This window comes from Anarrhichthys ocellatus, unplaced genomic scaffold (assembly GCF_004355925.1).
Source record: "Anarrhichthys ocellatus isolate YVR2014 unplaced genomic scaffold, GSC_Weel_1.0 scaffold11, whole genome shotgun sequence".
In the NCBI taxonomy this organism is placed as follows: domain Eukaryota; kingdom Metazoa; phylum Chordata; class Actinopteri; order Perciformes; family Anarhichadidae; genus Anarrhichthys; species Anarrhichthys ocellatus.
In genome coordinates this window covers 10,869,928-10,886,090 of record NW_022280041.1, presented here as the reverse complement: position 1 = coordinate 10,886,090, position 16,163 = coordinate 10,869,928, and the positions used below count along the sequence as shown (strand labels likewise).

Here is a 16,163-nt window from a genome sequence, read left to right as displayed (position 1 = left end):
TGTCCTCTTGTCCTCTCTCTGGTTCTTGCTCTCTGTCCTAGTCTTGATTGTGACTTTCGCCGTCCGCTCTTTCAGAGCTCAGATAAACAAACACATCGGGAGTGAGGGAATTCAAAATTGTGTGGAATTTCCCTTCCCTGTCTCACTAAAGCTCCTTCTCCACCGCTCGTCTCGTATTTCTCTCCGCGTTTCTCATACGCTCTCTGTCTCATGGGCACGGTCTTCTGACTCTGTGCATGGGCGTGTCTGTGTGTGATGTTTGTCTGAGTTCTGTTGTGTGTGTCTGTGTTAGTGTGTGAACGTGTGTGCATGTAAATCTATGATTGTGTGTGTTTTTTGGGATGTGACACTATTTATAAGATGCTTCCTCATGCTCTGCTAAGAATGTGAGGTGGTTCTGCGTCCCTCCGTCTCACACATGAGTCTGCATCCTCTGTGTGTGTCGGCTGTGGGAGTAGTCAGAGTGTTGCGAGGTGTAGGAGAAGCGAGTGGAGCTGCCGTACTTCCCTAGTCCAGTCTCTGATCCTGAGGGAGCAGGACCCCCGGGACCCACGCCGACCCCAGGGCCCCCCAACCCGGGTCCTAACCCGGGTCCCACCCCGGGTCCCACCCCGGGTCCCAATCCGGGTCCCAATCCGGGTCCCACCCCGGGTCCCACCCCGGGTCCCACCCCGGATCCCACCCCGTACATCTCATAGGATGGGCAGGCCTCCAGCGTGGCCAAGCTGGACGGGGCGAAACCCATGCGGTAGGTCTGGTAATGCGAGGGGTATCCGTAGTTGTCGTAGGCCAGCTGGGAAGTGGAGTCCAGGAGGCTGCAGTCTCCTGGGAAGTCACTGGCAACGGGGGCGGGATTAGGCGGGGGCTGCTGGCTCTGGCCCGCACGGGTGAAGGTGTTGAACTGGGCGTAGCTGATGTGGGACAGTCTGGAGGGAGGCCGGGGGTCATAACAGGCCTGGGGGCGGCCTGGGGAGGTGAGGGGCCCCGGGGGACCAGGGGCTCCTCCACTGGCCGTGGCTCCCGAGCCTCCGGCACTGCTGCTGATAGATGCAGCTCCCCCTGGTGTTCCCGCAGGGGAGCGGTAGTCAGAATAGTGCAAGGTGGAGCGGGAGGCAGGGCGGCCTTCATCGTGGGTGGAGGCTCGCACGTTGTAGTAGCCATTGGTGGGGTCCTGAAGACAGAGGCAGAGACAAGCACCAAGAGACAAAAGCACAGAGTGGGCATTAAGGAAAGATATGATCAGGGGAAATATATTTTCTATATGCCAGTGTTTAGATTCATAGAATCAAAAAGACTATAATAAGATAATTCCTTTTTTGATCAGAAGAAAAAAACTGAAATTCTGAAGTGATCATTTCTGTCCAAAGCTTTCATGAGACTCCATGTTCAATCCCAGATTGTCTGGTTGAAGGAAGGACGAACTCCCTGCTCACTACACCCACATCATATTGCTTTACTGTTACTTCTGACATGATTCTGCCACCTCGTTGTCTCTCACGTACCCGTCTTCCCCCCCACCCAACTTTGTCTGACTGCTTCAGTGCTTCAGGCGGCGGGGAGAGAGAAAAATAAGTCTGGCTGAGGCTGTTGTCGGAGGCTGATCTAACCATCACCTGGGGTGGATTCATGTCTGTGTTTCTTCAAAGTGATCCAAGGCAGCACTCCAGCTAGAGGGCTGGTTTGCCCTCACAAAATATTCATGGAGGGGGGGGGGGGGGGGTTCAACAGAACATTTTGGCAGCCTTACGCGTGAAAATACATTCATCATCTAAGCCCAGCCCCACAGTGTCAAAATGTATAAATGATTCATGCCAGCTGAATGGGCAGGGTATGCCTAAACAGCCTTCATCTTTTTAAAATGTATTTCCAATTGTTGTTTTTTTGTCTTTACACGTCTTCGAATGAGAGAGAAAACCTTTTAAGCAATCAGCAAAGCTAGTGGCCTCACGGCCCTGGATGAGAGTGAGGGGCAGAGAAGACCAGGAACTAAATATTAAAGGAAAATAATAAAAGAAAAGTCAACTGCACTGCAGAAATATGTTTGTCTAAAACACCCTACTCTAATATCCTCACAGATATTGAGTGCTATACTAACAGTAAGTTTAAAGGTCACTAGTTTAGAGGACAGGAAGAGGTCTAAATACTCCTGAGGCTTGAGACAGCTGAGGGGATTTTGTACCGGAGGTGGAATTGTTTTAACTGGACTGTAGTCATAAGCAAGAAGTCATATTTGCTGGCCAACAGCAGTTAGATAAATAGCAGCCCCTTTGGTTACGTTCTTATTCACTGAACAGTTACTTTATATAAGACCATGACAGTCAAATGAAGCAACTATGGAAATCATTTAATGCAAACTACTGTGGATGTTTCATGTGTTTATTAAGGTGCAAAACATTTAATATTTTATAGTAGCTAATACTTACACATTTTATTCTAAGCAGGAGTTTGTTTTCCAGCTTAGATGAACTGGGATTTAGTTGCTAATCTGATTTTGCCTTTTTTGAATTAAACCTGCATTGAATTTTGACTTGTGCAGTCCACCGTCAAAACCCAGACTGGAGCTGTCTGGTCTTTGTCTTCTCCTGGCTGCTGCTGCAGATGCACATGTGCTCCCTCTAGAGGGTCAAACGTGAAACTTTAAAATAATATGTTTTTTTTTATGGAATGAAACTTTTAGAACCTATAAATATTACACTTGTATAAATGAATGAAACATCAAACTCAATATTTTGCAGGAGTCGTGAAGTTGCAATGAACTATCACTTACACACCTGTTTTCTAGAAGGAAAAATCAATACTTCAATGCACCTGGATTTTTGAGATCAAATCAGTTGTCAGTTGGGATTGTATATAAATGAATAAGGCTTCATTCATAATATTAAAATCTGTAGAATACTGTTACGTTCATATGATTATCATTTCTGTCAGCTAGACACTTCCACCAGAACACAAATGCTGCTCCTCATTGGATGAAAGTCACCATGTCATTAATGAGTCGGATATTTGCAGCCCCCTGAGGTATGAATAGAATGAAACATTGCACCAAAATGAACTCCACAAGACCTCACTTTGACACTGGCATCATTTTAGTACAAACGTTTTGTTGATTGTTACTTTTTTCATTGAACATGTGTGTTTTTCTACATATTTCTGTACATTTGAGTCATTTCTGAGCTTGTTTTGCTTCCAGATTTGATGCAAACGAGTGTTTAATGAGCTCACCTTGAGGTCATACTCCTGGCGGGTGTCCAGGGTGTCGCTGCGGAGGTCAGACTTGAGCTCTATGTCATCTTTAAAGGGCTGATTGGAAGGAGAGAAGGACACAGAGGGGAGAAACTAAACCGTCAAACAACAAAACAAAAACAAAAAGGAGGAGAGAAGGTGCCATAACAAAACGGAAGAGGGAAGGAGGCAACAGAGTATGACAGGAAAAGAGAAAATGGAATTCAAAGTGTTAAAAGGAGCGATTACAGGGGAAAACACAGTATGTTTTTAGTCAAAAGGTGCAGTGTGGGGTGTAGGGAGAGGTTACTGAGTTAATGTGAGTTTTTCTTTTCTGCAACTACAGGCTGTGTAAACAGTGTATGGCCCAAGCACACATATCCCGCTGCCGCTCACCGAGTACATGGCCTTGACCATGCGCGAAGCCGTGGACACGCTGCCGGAGTCCTCCTCTAAGCTGTGGGTCTCCTTGTTTATCGTCTCCACCTTGATGTCGGGCTTACCCAGCGTGACCCCGCGCCGACCTGGAAGCAAAATACGGCAAGGTTGAATACAGCTGGACACACGCACCGCAGCCTGGTGTGTTTTCACGAGCTGGAGGAGCAAGTTCAGAGGGGACCTACATCCATATGGTGGAGAGGAAGCTGTGTGGTTTGATTTTCTGCAGGTTATTTGGTCTAGTGATGACAAGCATTCAAACCTCAAACATGAAAAACTTCTACTGTACATGTAGATCTGGTCTTTATAGTGTATGTGTGAAGCACATGGAGAGTATGACTCACTGCCTTTGCGCTGCCGGTAGAAGATCAAAACGAGGACCAGCAGAAAGATGAATAGGAGGATGGTAGAGCCCACCGTCCCACCAGCTATTATGCCCACCGGGACTTCCTCTGAAATGAGGGGGTGCGAGAGAAAAAGAGAGACAGAGAGAGAGAGATGGATGGAGAGATAGATTGAGTGAAGATGCAAATGTCTGTCTGTCGAAAGCTGCACAATCCAGATTTTAACGCAAAAACTACATCATTCTAACCTAAGCTACATATGATAGATGAATAAAGTGAAAACAACATGTCTGATCTAAATGAACATTGTTTTTCAGGTTCTATTTTTTTTTTTTTACTTCTCAAGAGTTTTAAATAATGTAACGGTGCGATAACTAATTTAAAGCTGTGCATGTCTTGCTGTAATACTTTGTCAACTTCAGCATTCTACAAACTAAAATCAGCCGTTTTCTCCTTTGCTCTTTTCCCGATGGAACCACTACATGCTGTCTTATCTTCATGTAGTGAAATTTAAAAAGTAATGAATTCACGAAACACACCGGTCTCCTCCAACGTGATGATCATGGTGCCCGGGCCGAACGAGTTCCAGGCCGTGCAGTTGTAGGTGGACAGGAAGTCCGACTCCATCACGTTGTTGATGGTGAGGGTGGAGAGGACGCCGCCGCCTTCGGCTGACGGTTTGCTCTGCTCCACCGTGTACCTCTCCAGCAGTGTCCCCTTCTCCTTCTCCCACACGTTCTCCTTCCACGCCCACACCTGCAGCACACACACACACACACACACACACACACACACACACAGGAGGCCATATTAGATTATATCACAATGAGTAAGTTGTGTGGTAAAATTCTATTCACTCTATCTGAATAGATGTTTTTCTTTTGATTGATATGAATCAATAAATGAATCGTAACTATAACAGGCCATCTGCCAATAAAACTAATCCCCTTCAAACAGAGCTATAATAACAACTGCTGCACAATCACACAGTAAATGTCATATGCATGCAGTAATGCACGCGTGCGTACACACAGACAAACACATTAGTCTGCCATATTAAATGTGTCTACATACAGTTATTGTTGTAAAAGCACCAAAGCATTAACACGTCATGGAGCAAACTTTATCATTTTACAGCTAAACAGTGTTTGAGTTAGACAGATACATATATGGACAATAAACACTCTGAAGTAATGAAATACATGAAACCTTTTTGTCTTTTTGTTTGCCTTTGTTTGAAAATGTTCTTGAAAAAGCAATGTCGGAAGGAGGACGGAATGACATGAAATAAGACCCCATACATTGACACTGCTCACATGTAATCACACATTGTGCGTGACAACAGTCTGTATGTTTCTGCAGACTGAAGTGGAGGTGAGTGGGGTTGACGGAGCTGGTGCGAATCTTGAACAGTCTCCAATTTTAAAGCCACTAGAAGCAGCTATATTATTCAGCATTGAAGTACTGTACTAAGGCGAAGTTAATTATGCATAAACCCACATGTTCCCATAATCTTCCCACTTATTCCAGAGAAGGATAATCTCCTGGCTGTGGCGTTTACTGGGACAACTGTTCCTCTCCACTCCTTTATATTTTATAAATCTTTTTCTGTCCCAGCCTCCGCCGCCTGCATTAGCAGCGCGCCCTGCGAGTCAGGATGGATCCGTCACAGAGGAACTACTACTACTGCGTCTCTGTGATACGGCCGAGTGGAGAAAGCATCTGGGCTGATTTCTGACGCAGGAAGCTAAAAGTGGAGCGGCTTAGTGTTAGTGTTGGTTTGTTTATCTGATGGGACGGAGGGAAATTCTGTGAGAGTTTGAGGGTGAGTCACCGCTCAAAAAGAAAAGGGGACAGTGCCTAAAAGCATTCACCGTGCAGGAGTAGGGCCATTTAGGAACAGGATTGTACAGTAACAGTGAAAGACAAATCGCTGTCAGACTAAAAGGTACAACCTTATGCTCTATGTGATCGAAGCGTTTCCTAGTTTGTCAGTTTCTTTTGTCTGAATAATTGATTCTGGGCTAAAATGTGGACATTTATCATCGTGGGTTTGATGCCAGAAATGTTTCCCTTTTTTCCCCATTTTCACTTACAATCTTATCTGGAGGAGGTGTACTGGCTATGTAGCATTTCACTTCTCCTCTCTCCCCCTTCACTGCATACTGGACTGGATCACTGGAGATGATGGGGGGACCTGCATTGATCAAACACGAGAGGACATGTGAGTGTATGCAAAAGAGAGAAATAAAACTAATTACACTTAAAATACGAGAAACGGCAAACATCATATCCACGCCTGGTGTTTTGACCTTCCCAAGCCTGTTCAAGATGAATTGAATTACTTTCACAATAAATGGCCACCACTTTGGACATACAAAACTTCTTTTTGTCAATTACTGTCAAGCTGCCCTTTTAGAGCGTGCATGGTTTTCATGTACAGGTAGTGAAACATTAAATTGTGCGGATGTTCTCTGACCGTTGACGGTGAGTGTGACCTCAGTCTCTCCGACTCCGATCCGTGGGACGATGGCCTTACATACATACTGGCCGGCATCCGCTTGGCTCACCGACTTCAGATACAGCTGGTTGCTGTTACTCAGAACCTGTGGGGGAGTGAAAAAAAAAAAAAAAAGGGACACAAATATAAACAAGACACATTTGCTAAACACGGGGATTACCAAAATAAAAGGCCACATGGACATAAGTAGAAGAGAGGCTAATGTATTGCACCTCCAACTGTTTACCTTATTTTTGTAACTGATTATGTTGCATATTTATTTGAGTATATTTGTTCTACTACTCTGACCCTAACTGGTTAACAATACAAACTTGCACATCACAAAGGTTTTGCAGTTGCCTAGCAACCACATCTATTGGAAAATTAGCTGTGGGAAAATTACGGCTAAATATGAAACTACCTAGAGAGAAAGAGGTACCCGAACAAGACTGATTAGATAGACGTGGGTGCATGTCAGTCCATGAGGCAGGCTGCATTTACTCTAACTGTGTTGTGTTCTGATCTCTAGTCAAAAACCCTCTGAACTGTAGTTTAAGAGTCAGCAAATAGCCGGTGGTTAAAGCAACAATATCAATGTTCACATACACCTATTAGCCATCACTTTAGCTTCTGGCTGGTGTACACAGTAGATGTTATGTATATATCTTTTACAGTAATTTAGAAGAAAGACATCCAAGTGTACAGACAGACAGACACACTGAATGACAGGCTGCATTAGTAAAAGATGGGAGAAGATAGAGTGAACTGTAAAAATAGAGGAAAGCGTGGGCTCTTAGCCTCTTACCATGTTGGAACCCTTTTTGAACCAGGTGAGTGTGAGCGGAGGGTTTCCAGCCCATTTGCAGTTGAGGGTGACGTCAGAGTCAACATCTACTGTTTTGGGCTGCGGCTCCACCAACAGAATTGGACCGACTGGAGACACAGAAACAGAGAGAGCAGTTCTTTGTTGAGCAATGGGTAACAATGCAGAAGGACTGAAGGGGAGAAGCTGCTCAGAGGATAAAAGAAACGGTGTGTTTTAATCCTCTGACTCCAGACTGCAGCGAGTGAAGTGGGCCATGATGAGTAAACAAGGTGAGACGAGTATTGTGTGACTCACAGTGAACGTCCACCAGGATGCTGACATTGGTCTTTCCCACAGCGTTGAAAACCAGACAGGAGACAGGCTCGGTGAAGAAGGAGTGGTCGGCCTTGGTGGTGAGCACACTCTCCCTGGCGCCCTGCAGCACCACGCCGCCCTTAGCCCAACTGGGGTTAAAATATTATACACCATGAAACATGTACACACCCCTGGGACAACATATGTGACACAAATGGGAAGCAAAAATATGAAAATGTCTTTTTCCTTTGGCCACAGGAGGTGGATTTAAGACTACACACTCCTTTCAAAAGGAAGAAACACAAACCACAGACATTTGAAACAAAAATCAGATCAAAGATTCTTTATATGGAATTCAGAGCGTGTCTGTTGCCTCCACACGGCTCTCAACATGGAGACGGCTGGGCCGGTGGCTAGCTGCTAACAGTGCTAGCAACAAACGGTGCTAACAGGTACAACAAGGCATCAACACACACAGAGGGAGAGTGACTTCCTTCTCTGCTCAGGTAGACATTACTTTACAAATCTTTACATCGTGAATAGCTATTTTGCTGTTATATTAATGCTCTGAATCCTGTAAATAGAACCTTTCAAACCAAAAAGGAGAATGACAATGTGCTCGTATGTGGATGCAGACCTGTAGCCCATGATAGGAGGGTTGGCATGAGCCTGGCAGGTGAAGGTGACTCTGTCCCCCTCCAGGACAGAGCGAGGCTCAATGGACAAGGTCACTGTCGGTGGATCTGGAAGGGAAAGAGAGAGAGAGTCACATAACAGCAGCCTTACTGCATCTAATATATGCTGCAATCTGGAGGACAGTTTGATGCAAAATGGCTGCCACACATTACTTAGTAATAGCTATAAAACATTCAGTGGCTGGCAGATGATTTTATGTTTCAAAATATGACGCCATGTTGCTTTTAATTAGTCTGAAATAAGTAATAAGCAGGGTAGTGTAATTATATATTGTGATATATTACGTTCCCATTCTTCTTTCAATGGGAACGTAACATTTCTTTCTTGTGTCTGTTCTATTTCATTGCTTACGGTGAACGTTGAGGGTGACAGTTGTGCTTTTTCCAGTGGGAACAGCCAGGTTGGTGGTCACACAGCTGTAGTTCCTCCCAGTGTCGGAGTCGACAGGGTGGATGGGCAGGTAGCTACGTGTGGTCACCCTCTTCCTGTCTGGAAGCACCTCCTGATGATGATGATGGAGGGCAGAGAGGCATCGATCAAACATTTACAATACAGATAAAATACAGTACAAATGTTTCATGAATGTGTGTGTTCAGTGTGACTGACTTACAGTGGTACTGGCAGCCCCGTCCACAGGCAGACCATCTTTAAGCCACTCGATCAGAGACGGCGGTTTAGCCCCTCGAGACACGCAGCTCAGGTTGTAGGACTCCCCCGCATTCAGCAACACCTCCGGACCCCCATCGATAACTGGGTTGTCTGGGGGAACTGGGGCGGGAGAAGAGAGTGTTAGAAACATCTCACATACTTTCAATGGACACGTGCGCTGACACACATGCACACAAACGTACTGAGGACGGTGAGTTTGGCCCTCCTGGACCTCAGGGCGGCATCAGGGGCCTGGCACTCGTACAGGGAGTCATCAGACAGATCGGCGGACAGGATCTCCAGGTTGTACTGGCCCAACTCCTGCACGCGCAGCACCCGGTACCTGGGCCAGGCTGGGACACAGAGACAGGCACAGCACATCAAGTAACATAACAGAACTTTTAGATCCACTTTGGGCCGATGACTTTTATATATCCGACTTGGGTGGCTTTTTATATCTATAAAACGTGGCAGCACGTGGCAGTTTGTGCTGATAAGAAAACATCAAGTGTGTGTCATGAATGGAGCCAAAATGACACCAGAGAGATGAATGGCCACTTGATGCGATAGACATTCACAAACACACTTCCATGTCCAAACATACTCATTCACAGACACACACACACACACACAATCAAACACACGCAGCCCAGCCTCTCCGATCCTTCCTCTCCCTTCCCCCATCCGCCACACAGCCCAGCTGTGTCGCTGCTGTACATTCTCACCGTTAGGTGGCATCCATGCTCTCTCTCACCAGCAGGGGGAAAAGATGAATGCATTATGACAGCAACGTTTTAGAGGACTCAAATCGACTCCAGTCCGTGGTGCAGAATTCATGTTTGCTGCCCAGACGTAGATCGCATGTGAAATTCGCTATGTCGTCTCCATGTGCAGCACCCGAATTGATCTGGCTGCTCGCCTAACCTTGTGTAACCTTGCTTCTGCATGCATGTGTGTGTGTGTGCGCTTTGTATATTCGTGCATTTGCATTTGAAATGTTGAGAGAGAGAAAGCGTATGAAAAGCCCAGAGAACGGGGGGGGGGGGGGGGGGCGGAGGGACAGAGCCTCATACACATACACGCCTGTGTGTGTGTGTACGAAGTGGCCACTGTTCATTCACGTTTAAAAGCTTTGGCTTGAAGCACTGGACCATTACAGTAACAATATGATTCAAAGAAAGGGAGGGAGTAGAAAGGGATGGAAGGACAGGAAGAATGGAGACAGGACAGATGAGGAAAGAAGGGATGACAGAAAGGAAGCATGAACTGAGAGTGTGTCAAGCAAGATGAGGGTGAGAAAAGAGACATAGTAGGGAAGTTAAATGGAGAATGGGAGAGAGGGCTCAGTGCAACAGAGGCGGCCGATAGAAGGAGAACAAGAGGGAGGGAAATAAGCGAGGGAGCTTAGAGGAAGAGGTCGCAGAGGAATAGCATGACAGACAGGAGAGGAGAGGAGAGGAGAGGAAGAGGAGAAGAGAAGAGAGGAGAGGAGAGGGTAATAAAGGCCAAAATCATAACATACAGTAGATGAGAAGGAGAATGGAAGAACCAGAAAGGAAAGGAAAATATACGGTGGGAAGCAAAGAAAAGGAAAGGGAAGGAAAATCTATACAAAAGCAGAATATTAAAGCAGAAAGTTCCAGGAAAACAACAGCAATATCAACAAAACACGAGGCAGCAGCAAGTCACGAATGATGCATTCTCCCTCGGGACCGATCAGTTAAAATTGGGCCCACTTGCTCTGACCAGTAATTGCACAGTCCCCTTTGGGCTAATCAGTGCAATCCAGAAGACGCTGCAACGCAGCGATGAGATGCATCATTCCCCCAAGTTTTGTCAAAGTCAGACAAGCGCCGTCTTAAATCGTTGTTGACACACAGACAGGCGGGAGACTTAATAAATCAAACTGGAAAGTTCATCCCGGGGGACAAAAATGCAAAGACGAACTGGAGTGAACAGTAAGGGCATCTGCATGATAGAACGAGGGCTACATGCATATCGGTTGATGTATCGGCCTCTCATTAAAAATAGGTATACTTTCATACAACAGTTATTAGCTAGTCGATGGCGCCCACTGATGATGTGATGCTCCTCAGCCGAGTTTGAAGGGTGTCAATCTGTAAAATGTGACCGAAGGGAGCTTCAAGTTCCCCATCTAACATCGGATGAGACGTGCGGAGGAAGGTGGCCAAAGTTAACATCAGCCTGAATAAGCACACAGTTTGTCACCTTGCCGTCTCAATCTAGCTGGAACTACAAACATATTTAGTCAAGGGCAAGGGCTTGTAAAAGGAAGCGTGCCGTGTGCAGCCTATCATAGCTGGTAGTTTAGTGGTTATCGTGACAACAAACATACAGCTGATGAGCCTGAAGCTAAAGCCTCGCTGAGCTCTGGTACAGAGCTGCTAGCATGGCTGTAGACTCGTGGTCTGGTTCCTGGTTACTGCAGAGGTACGCCTTGGGATACAAGTCACTGGGTATGGACAGTATAGTTGGCATGCATGGTGTAACAGTGGTGCTTGTGCATTTGTAGTATTTTTCTGGGTCTAAAATTAGGTCCGGTTTTATGCAAAGTTCATAAATGTTACGTGTGGGACCTCCGTGGCCTGAGTTTCAGTTTGAGCACAGTTCCGGAGCGCTGCACTGCAAATGTTGCCGCTGTAAGCACAAACTTTACACATTAAACATATGGCGCCCCTCGGCACTCTGAAATGTGGAGTAACGAGCGAGCGGCGAGCCGTCTTCACAGTTGTTTAAAGAGAACCAGAAAGAACTCAAGACATTCCAAAAACACAATGTTCTACAGCTTCAGAAATGTTTGCCCATCAGCAGCTCCAATCCAAAAGTATCAGCATCAGCTTTTGGAAAAAAAGGCATCTTAGTCACATGCTGAACAGAGTGAAGGGAGCCCGAGTATGATGTCTCACCCCGGAGGTCCTCTCCGATGCCCAGAGCCAGGCCATCTTTGGTCCACTGAACAATGCCTGAGTAGTTGAAGACAACGCAGGACAGGATCACCCTCTGGCCCCGCACCACCGACTGGTCTGCCGGCTCCTGAGAGAACCTCGCTGTCCACACTGCAGAGACAGAGAGAGGATGGGAAATAGGAGAAAGGGTGGGGATAAGTTAGGGACTTTCTCATTTTCGCAACTTGCTACTGCAACATCACCCCAACCGCATGTATAGCATAGTATTGTGTCTGTGTTTTTTATGGTTAATTGATTGAAAACTGCACCCCCTTTGATCGCACGTTGGCTTGCGGCCATCGACCGAGTGAAGAGCGGCGTGGAAAGACGGAGGTGTCAAACAAGGGGAAATCAGAATAGAGTTAGAGAAGAGGAAGAAAGAGGAAGAGAGAAGACGAAGAGGTGGTTAACGCTGACTCAGGAGAGAGGAGCTGGGAGATCAAATAGGCAACTTCAGCCATCGGGTCTCTCGCACCCCTTTTTCTTCTCGCTCCTGACTTTTATTTCCTCAAAACTCTCCGGCCCTCCCTCCCCCATCTCTCTTTTTCTCCCCTTCTTCATTCCTCCCTATGAGTCATCTCCCAGGCTTCCACTCCACAACCCAAACTACAGTGGCTGTCATTGTCTACTGGCCTCTCTCTCCCTCCAGTCTGTAGTCCACCACCACAGCGGACAGACCAGCTATGGCCCACCAACCGACCGTCTAATATGAGGCAGAAACGAGAAAAAGCCGGCGTGCTATTGTTCCGCGCTGTACGATGACAAGTTGTAATTAGCCGTCGCTTGAAGACGTGACACCCGCACAATAGAGGAGAGGCAGTCACTGTGGCGGACTCGCATCGAAAATGTTTCGCTCTCTCCGTGGCTTTCATTCCTCTCCCCTCTCCCACTTGTTATTTTCAAAGAATCTCGTACAGTAGATCATGAACCCAATGCTGCATGGTACCCCCCCCCCACACACACACACACACACCTCCTCCTCCTCAGCCATTACCTCTCTCCTTCTATTCTCTCTCTATAATGTTGTATGTCCTTTACCCAAATTGCTTTGCTTCACTCTCTGCTTCTCCCTCGATATGTATGTACCCCCACTCGCCTCCTCCACTTTGAACATCCATAATGCTGTCTATGAATGTCCTTTTGCCTGCACAGATTTTTCCCTCTTCCTCTCCTCCACCACAGTGTGTACTGTACGTGCCTCCTTCTTTCTATATACATGCATAACGCTGTACATGTCCTTTTACCCATAATGCTTTCTATTTCTGTGTTCCTCCTCCTCGCTGGTTGGTAGGGGGTTAGAGGCGACTGTCACAACTCATTTATCACATTAAATATCAGCCCTCCAGCACTTTCTCTCTCCCTTTCTTTCTCAGTCCCCTCCGTTCACCCGTGTCTCTCTTCTCTCACTTTTCTGTCCCTTCACTCCCTTTTCTTCACCTCCTACCATTTACATCTCTCCTTCTCACTTGTCCTCTCCTCTTCACTTTTTTTTATCACCCCCCCCTTTCCTTCCCGTACACTCCCTCACACTTCTCCCTCAGAGCCCTCCAGCGCTTTACTGAAGGTTCCCATCTCTCTCACTATTTTTTAACAACTGCCATATGCCTCTTCTGCGGCCCACCTCCCGCCTCCCCCATCGTGACCCTCGGTCCCTATCTCTCACATACACAGGCATGCACTCTCCCCCTATCATGTCAGATTTGGTGCGATTTGCGGAGGTACAATACGCCTGATAATACAAAGGAACCCAGTCATGCAAAAAGATTCATAACAATAACAATGGTTTCTGACAGTGCAGCACATTAATATTCTGAGGATAAAGGAGATGTGCGAGGATACACGGTGAAAAGGGAATCAGATGCAGATGGAGCTCTGCAGCATGCATACCTCGAATAATTTAGCACTGAACCAGAAATAATAATAATGGGCGGCCCTTAATTTGCTCCCTGAGGATCACCCAAATGAACTGGATTAATAAGGTAAACAAAGCAAACATAGCAACAACAACTGGCTATGAAAACTTGGGGAAAACATGTCAGATACTTGACAAAGACTTTAACTGTAAACACTGACGAGGCACCACAAGAATGTGAGTTTTCACCAGCCAGCAATCACCAAGTCCGGTGGCTCTCAAGAGCGTATATGGAGACTTTAGTTCCCTGTTTGACGGCAACGTTAAGTGGTGAAAACATTCTAAATATAGCACACACTTAAACTAATATTGATTTTTTTTTTAGGTTTTGCTGCTGCCCCCCGTCCACAGCAGTACATTGCTTTGTCTGTTTCTCCTAAACTCCATCAACGTTAGGTAAAACACGGACTCTGGATAAGTACCTCACACAACCCCACTTCAAAAAACACAAACTATCCCTTTCAGGAGGTTTATTTTCCGAATGTGAAATGGTGTTGTTGCTCATTTCGTCATGAATAATTAACATGATAGAAAAACACTTTCAAACCAAGTTGTCAGAGGCTATCAAGATGGCTGTGTTTGAGTTCTGTCAGAGCTCCACTAGTACTCTGGTGGCTGCTCGCCCCGGTTCAGCCGGCCCAAAATCACAATGTCTGGCTTCAACCAAAGTCAGCCAGCCAGTTCTCAGAGCCCAAGGTGAAGTCTCAAAACATTTTTATTTACAATGGTTTGCTGGAAAAACACTAGGGTTGGGGAATATATGACGAGTATATTGGCTGAGTACATTGCCAGTTGCTGTTTTTTGGGAGATTTATTTTAACCCAATAGCACAAAGAGGCCAGCAAAGGCTTCTTACACATAATTTGATGAACCAAGGGTTTATTTCAACCAAAACAGAGTTGGTCATTATTGGAACAGAATGTGTTCAATGGTGAGTTTAACATGGCAGATAAGATCGTCCTAGTTGGGTAAAAAACCAAAACTTGAATTCAGAGAGTTTTTTTTACATTTTGTGGCTCTTTAGCTGTTAAAATGCTTCACTAATATGCTCCCCAGATAGTTGCTAAATTTGCCTTTTTGCCATTTGGTGATGGGGAGCTAGTGTACAGTGGCTTTGTCTGAGCGTTTTTCACTGCCTGCCTGCTACTGCTGCTGCAAACAAGTAGCAGGCTGTAAAGAACTAAATAATGAGCTGAAGGATGCTAAAACGCTCCATAGATCTGACAGGGACCACAGAGTTTGTTATTATGTGTGACCCCTCTCACATAAAAGTAGTCACGGGATCCACTGTAAATGTATAAAACATATTTATTATATCGCTATATCTTTAGGAGGTGTGTGACGTTCCACTTCCTCCAGACAAAGCAGAAGGGATGCTGCTCATCTCAGCCCATTGTAGCACGTATAGCAGTGATGTACAGGTTATTTAATTAAGGTGGAGAATGTATAATCAGTAAGATATTTAGACTGACATAAACAAAAGTTAATTCTAGACAGTGTGGTGCAGTTTCAATTTCCCGTATGCACCCTAATCTACCAAAACTCATCCGTCTAACACAAATACTGGAATGAGGATTTATACCATCTTAAAGAGCAAGAAAAGCATTTTTCTCACATATACATGGGTGTAAAGAGAGTTGAGCTGGGTTTAAACTACCACGCAACCTTGACAACAGCCTGAGGGCAAGCAAATCCTTTCCTCCACCACCTCAGATATGCTAGCTGGAGGTATTCCCTTAGCTGCCTCAGTAAACCACAAACATAATCCAAACTGAACACTCCTGAGTGTGGGCTACACAATCTGCAGAGGAAAAAAACACCCATGCAAAGGCTGAGGACTGAAAACACTGACTCATTTAAACATGTGCTCATCGCCTTCTGATTTCCATATTACCCAGTTAACACTTGTCAACATGAGTGTGTGTGCTTGTGTGTGTGTGTGTGTGTGTGTGTGTGTTTAAAGAAGGAAATCTGCGCGCGGAGAGCAGTGAGAGCAAAGGCAAGACAAGCGAGTGTGTGTGAGGGAGCTTGTGTTCTTTCATTATGTGGGTTATGCTGCAGTGACAAATTTAGAGTGTGTCCTGATTTCCTTGAGTCACTGATCCCCAAGACACCACCGGGAGCCTCCGAGCACCCTGTCCACACAAAGACCACAGTCACACAGAACTGCGACCATGACCACATGCACACGAACACACACACACACACACACACACACAAACAAAAACAGGCAGCGCAGATGACCTAACCTTCACCACATGGGCTAACCAACACACACACACACACACACACACACACACACACACACACACACACA

General features: G+C 45.9%; 1 protein-coding gene across 3 annotated transcripts in view; it reads right to left on the bottom strand.

The window, feature by feature from the left end:
• Positions 1-342: 342 nt before the first annotated feature.
• The window catches only part of kirrel1a (kirre like nephrin family adhesion molecule 1a), a 26,363-nt gene continuing 10,542 nt past the window's right edge, over positions 343-16,163 (bottom strand). Inside the window, exons 2-15 of one of the 3 annotated variants that reach the window (XM_031850781.1) lie at positions 11,896-12,045; positions 9,172-9,321; positions 8,931-9,088; positions 8,672-8,822; positions 8,262-8,367; positions 7,625-7,773; positions 7,310-7,437; positions 6,484-6,610; positions 6,101-6,201; positions 4,544-4,760; positions 4,005-4,112; positions 3,619-3,746; positions 3,223-3,336; positions 343-1,171 (exon numbers count right to left, since the gene is read on the bottom strand). In XM_031850781.1, coding sequence (XP_031706641.1) covers positions 413-1,171; positions 3,223-3,336; positions 3,619-3,746; positions 4,005-4,112; positions 4,544-4,760; positions 6,101-6,201; positions 6,484-6,610; positions 7,310-7,437; positions 7,625-7,773; positions 8,262-8,367; positions 8,672-8,822; positions 8,931-9,088; positions 9,172-9,321; positions 11,896-12,045 — 2,546 coding nt within the window. In that variant the 3' untranslated portion in view covers positions 343-412. The remainder of the gene's footprint in view (positions 1,172-3,222; positions 3,337-3,618; positions 3,747-4,004; positions 4,113-4,543; positions 4,761-6,100; positions 6,202-6,483; positions 6,611-7,309; positions 7,438-7,624; positions 7,774-8,261; positions 8,368-8,671; positions 8,823-8,930; positions 9,089-9,171; positions 9,322-11,895; positions 12,046-16,163) is intronic. The other 2 variants (XM_031850783.1, XM_031850782.1) reach the window with 2 other exon arrangements.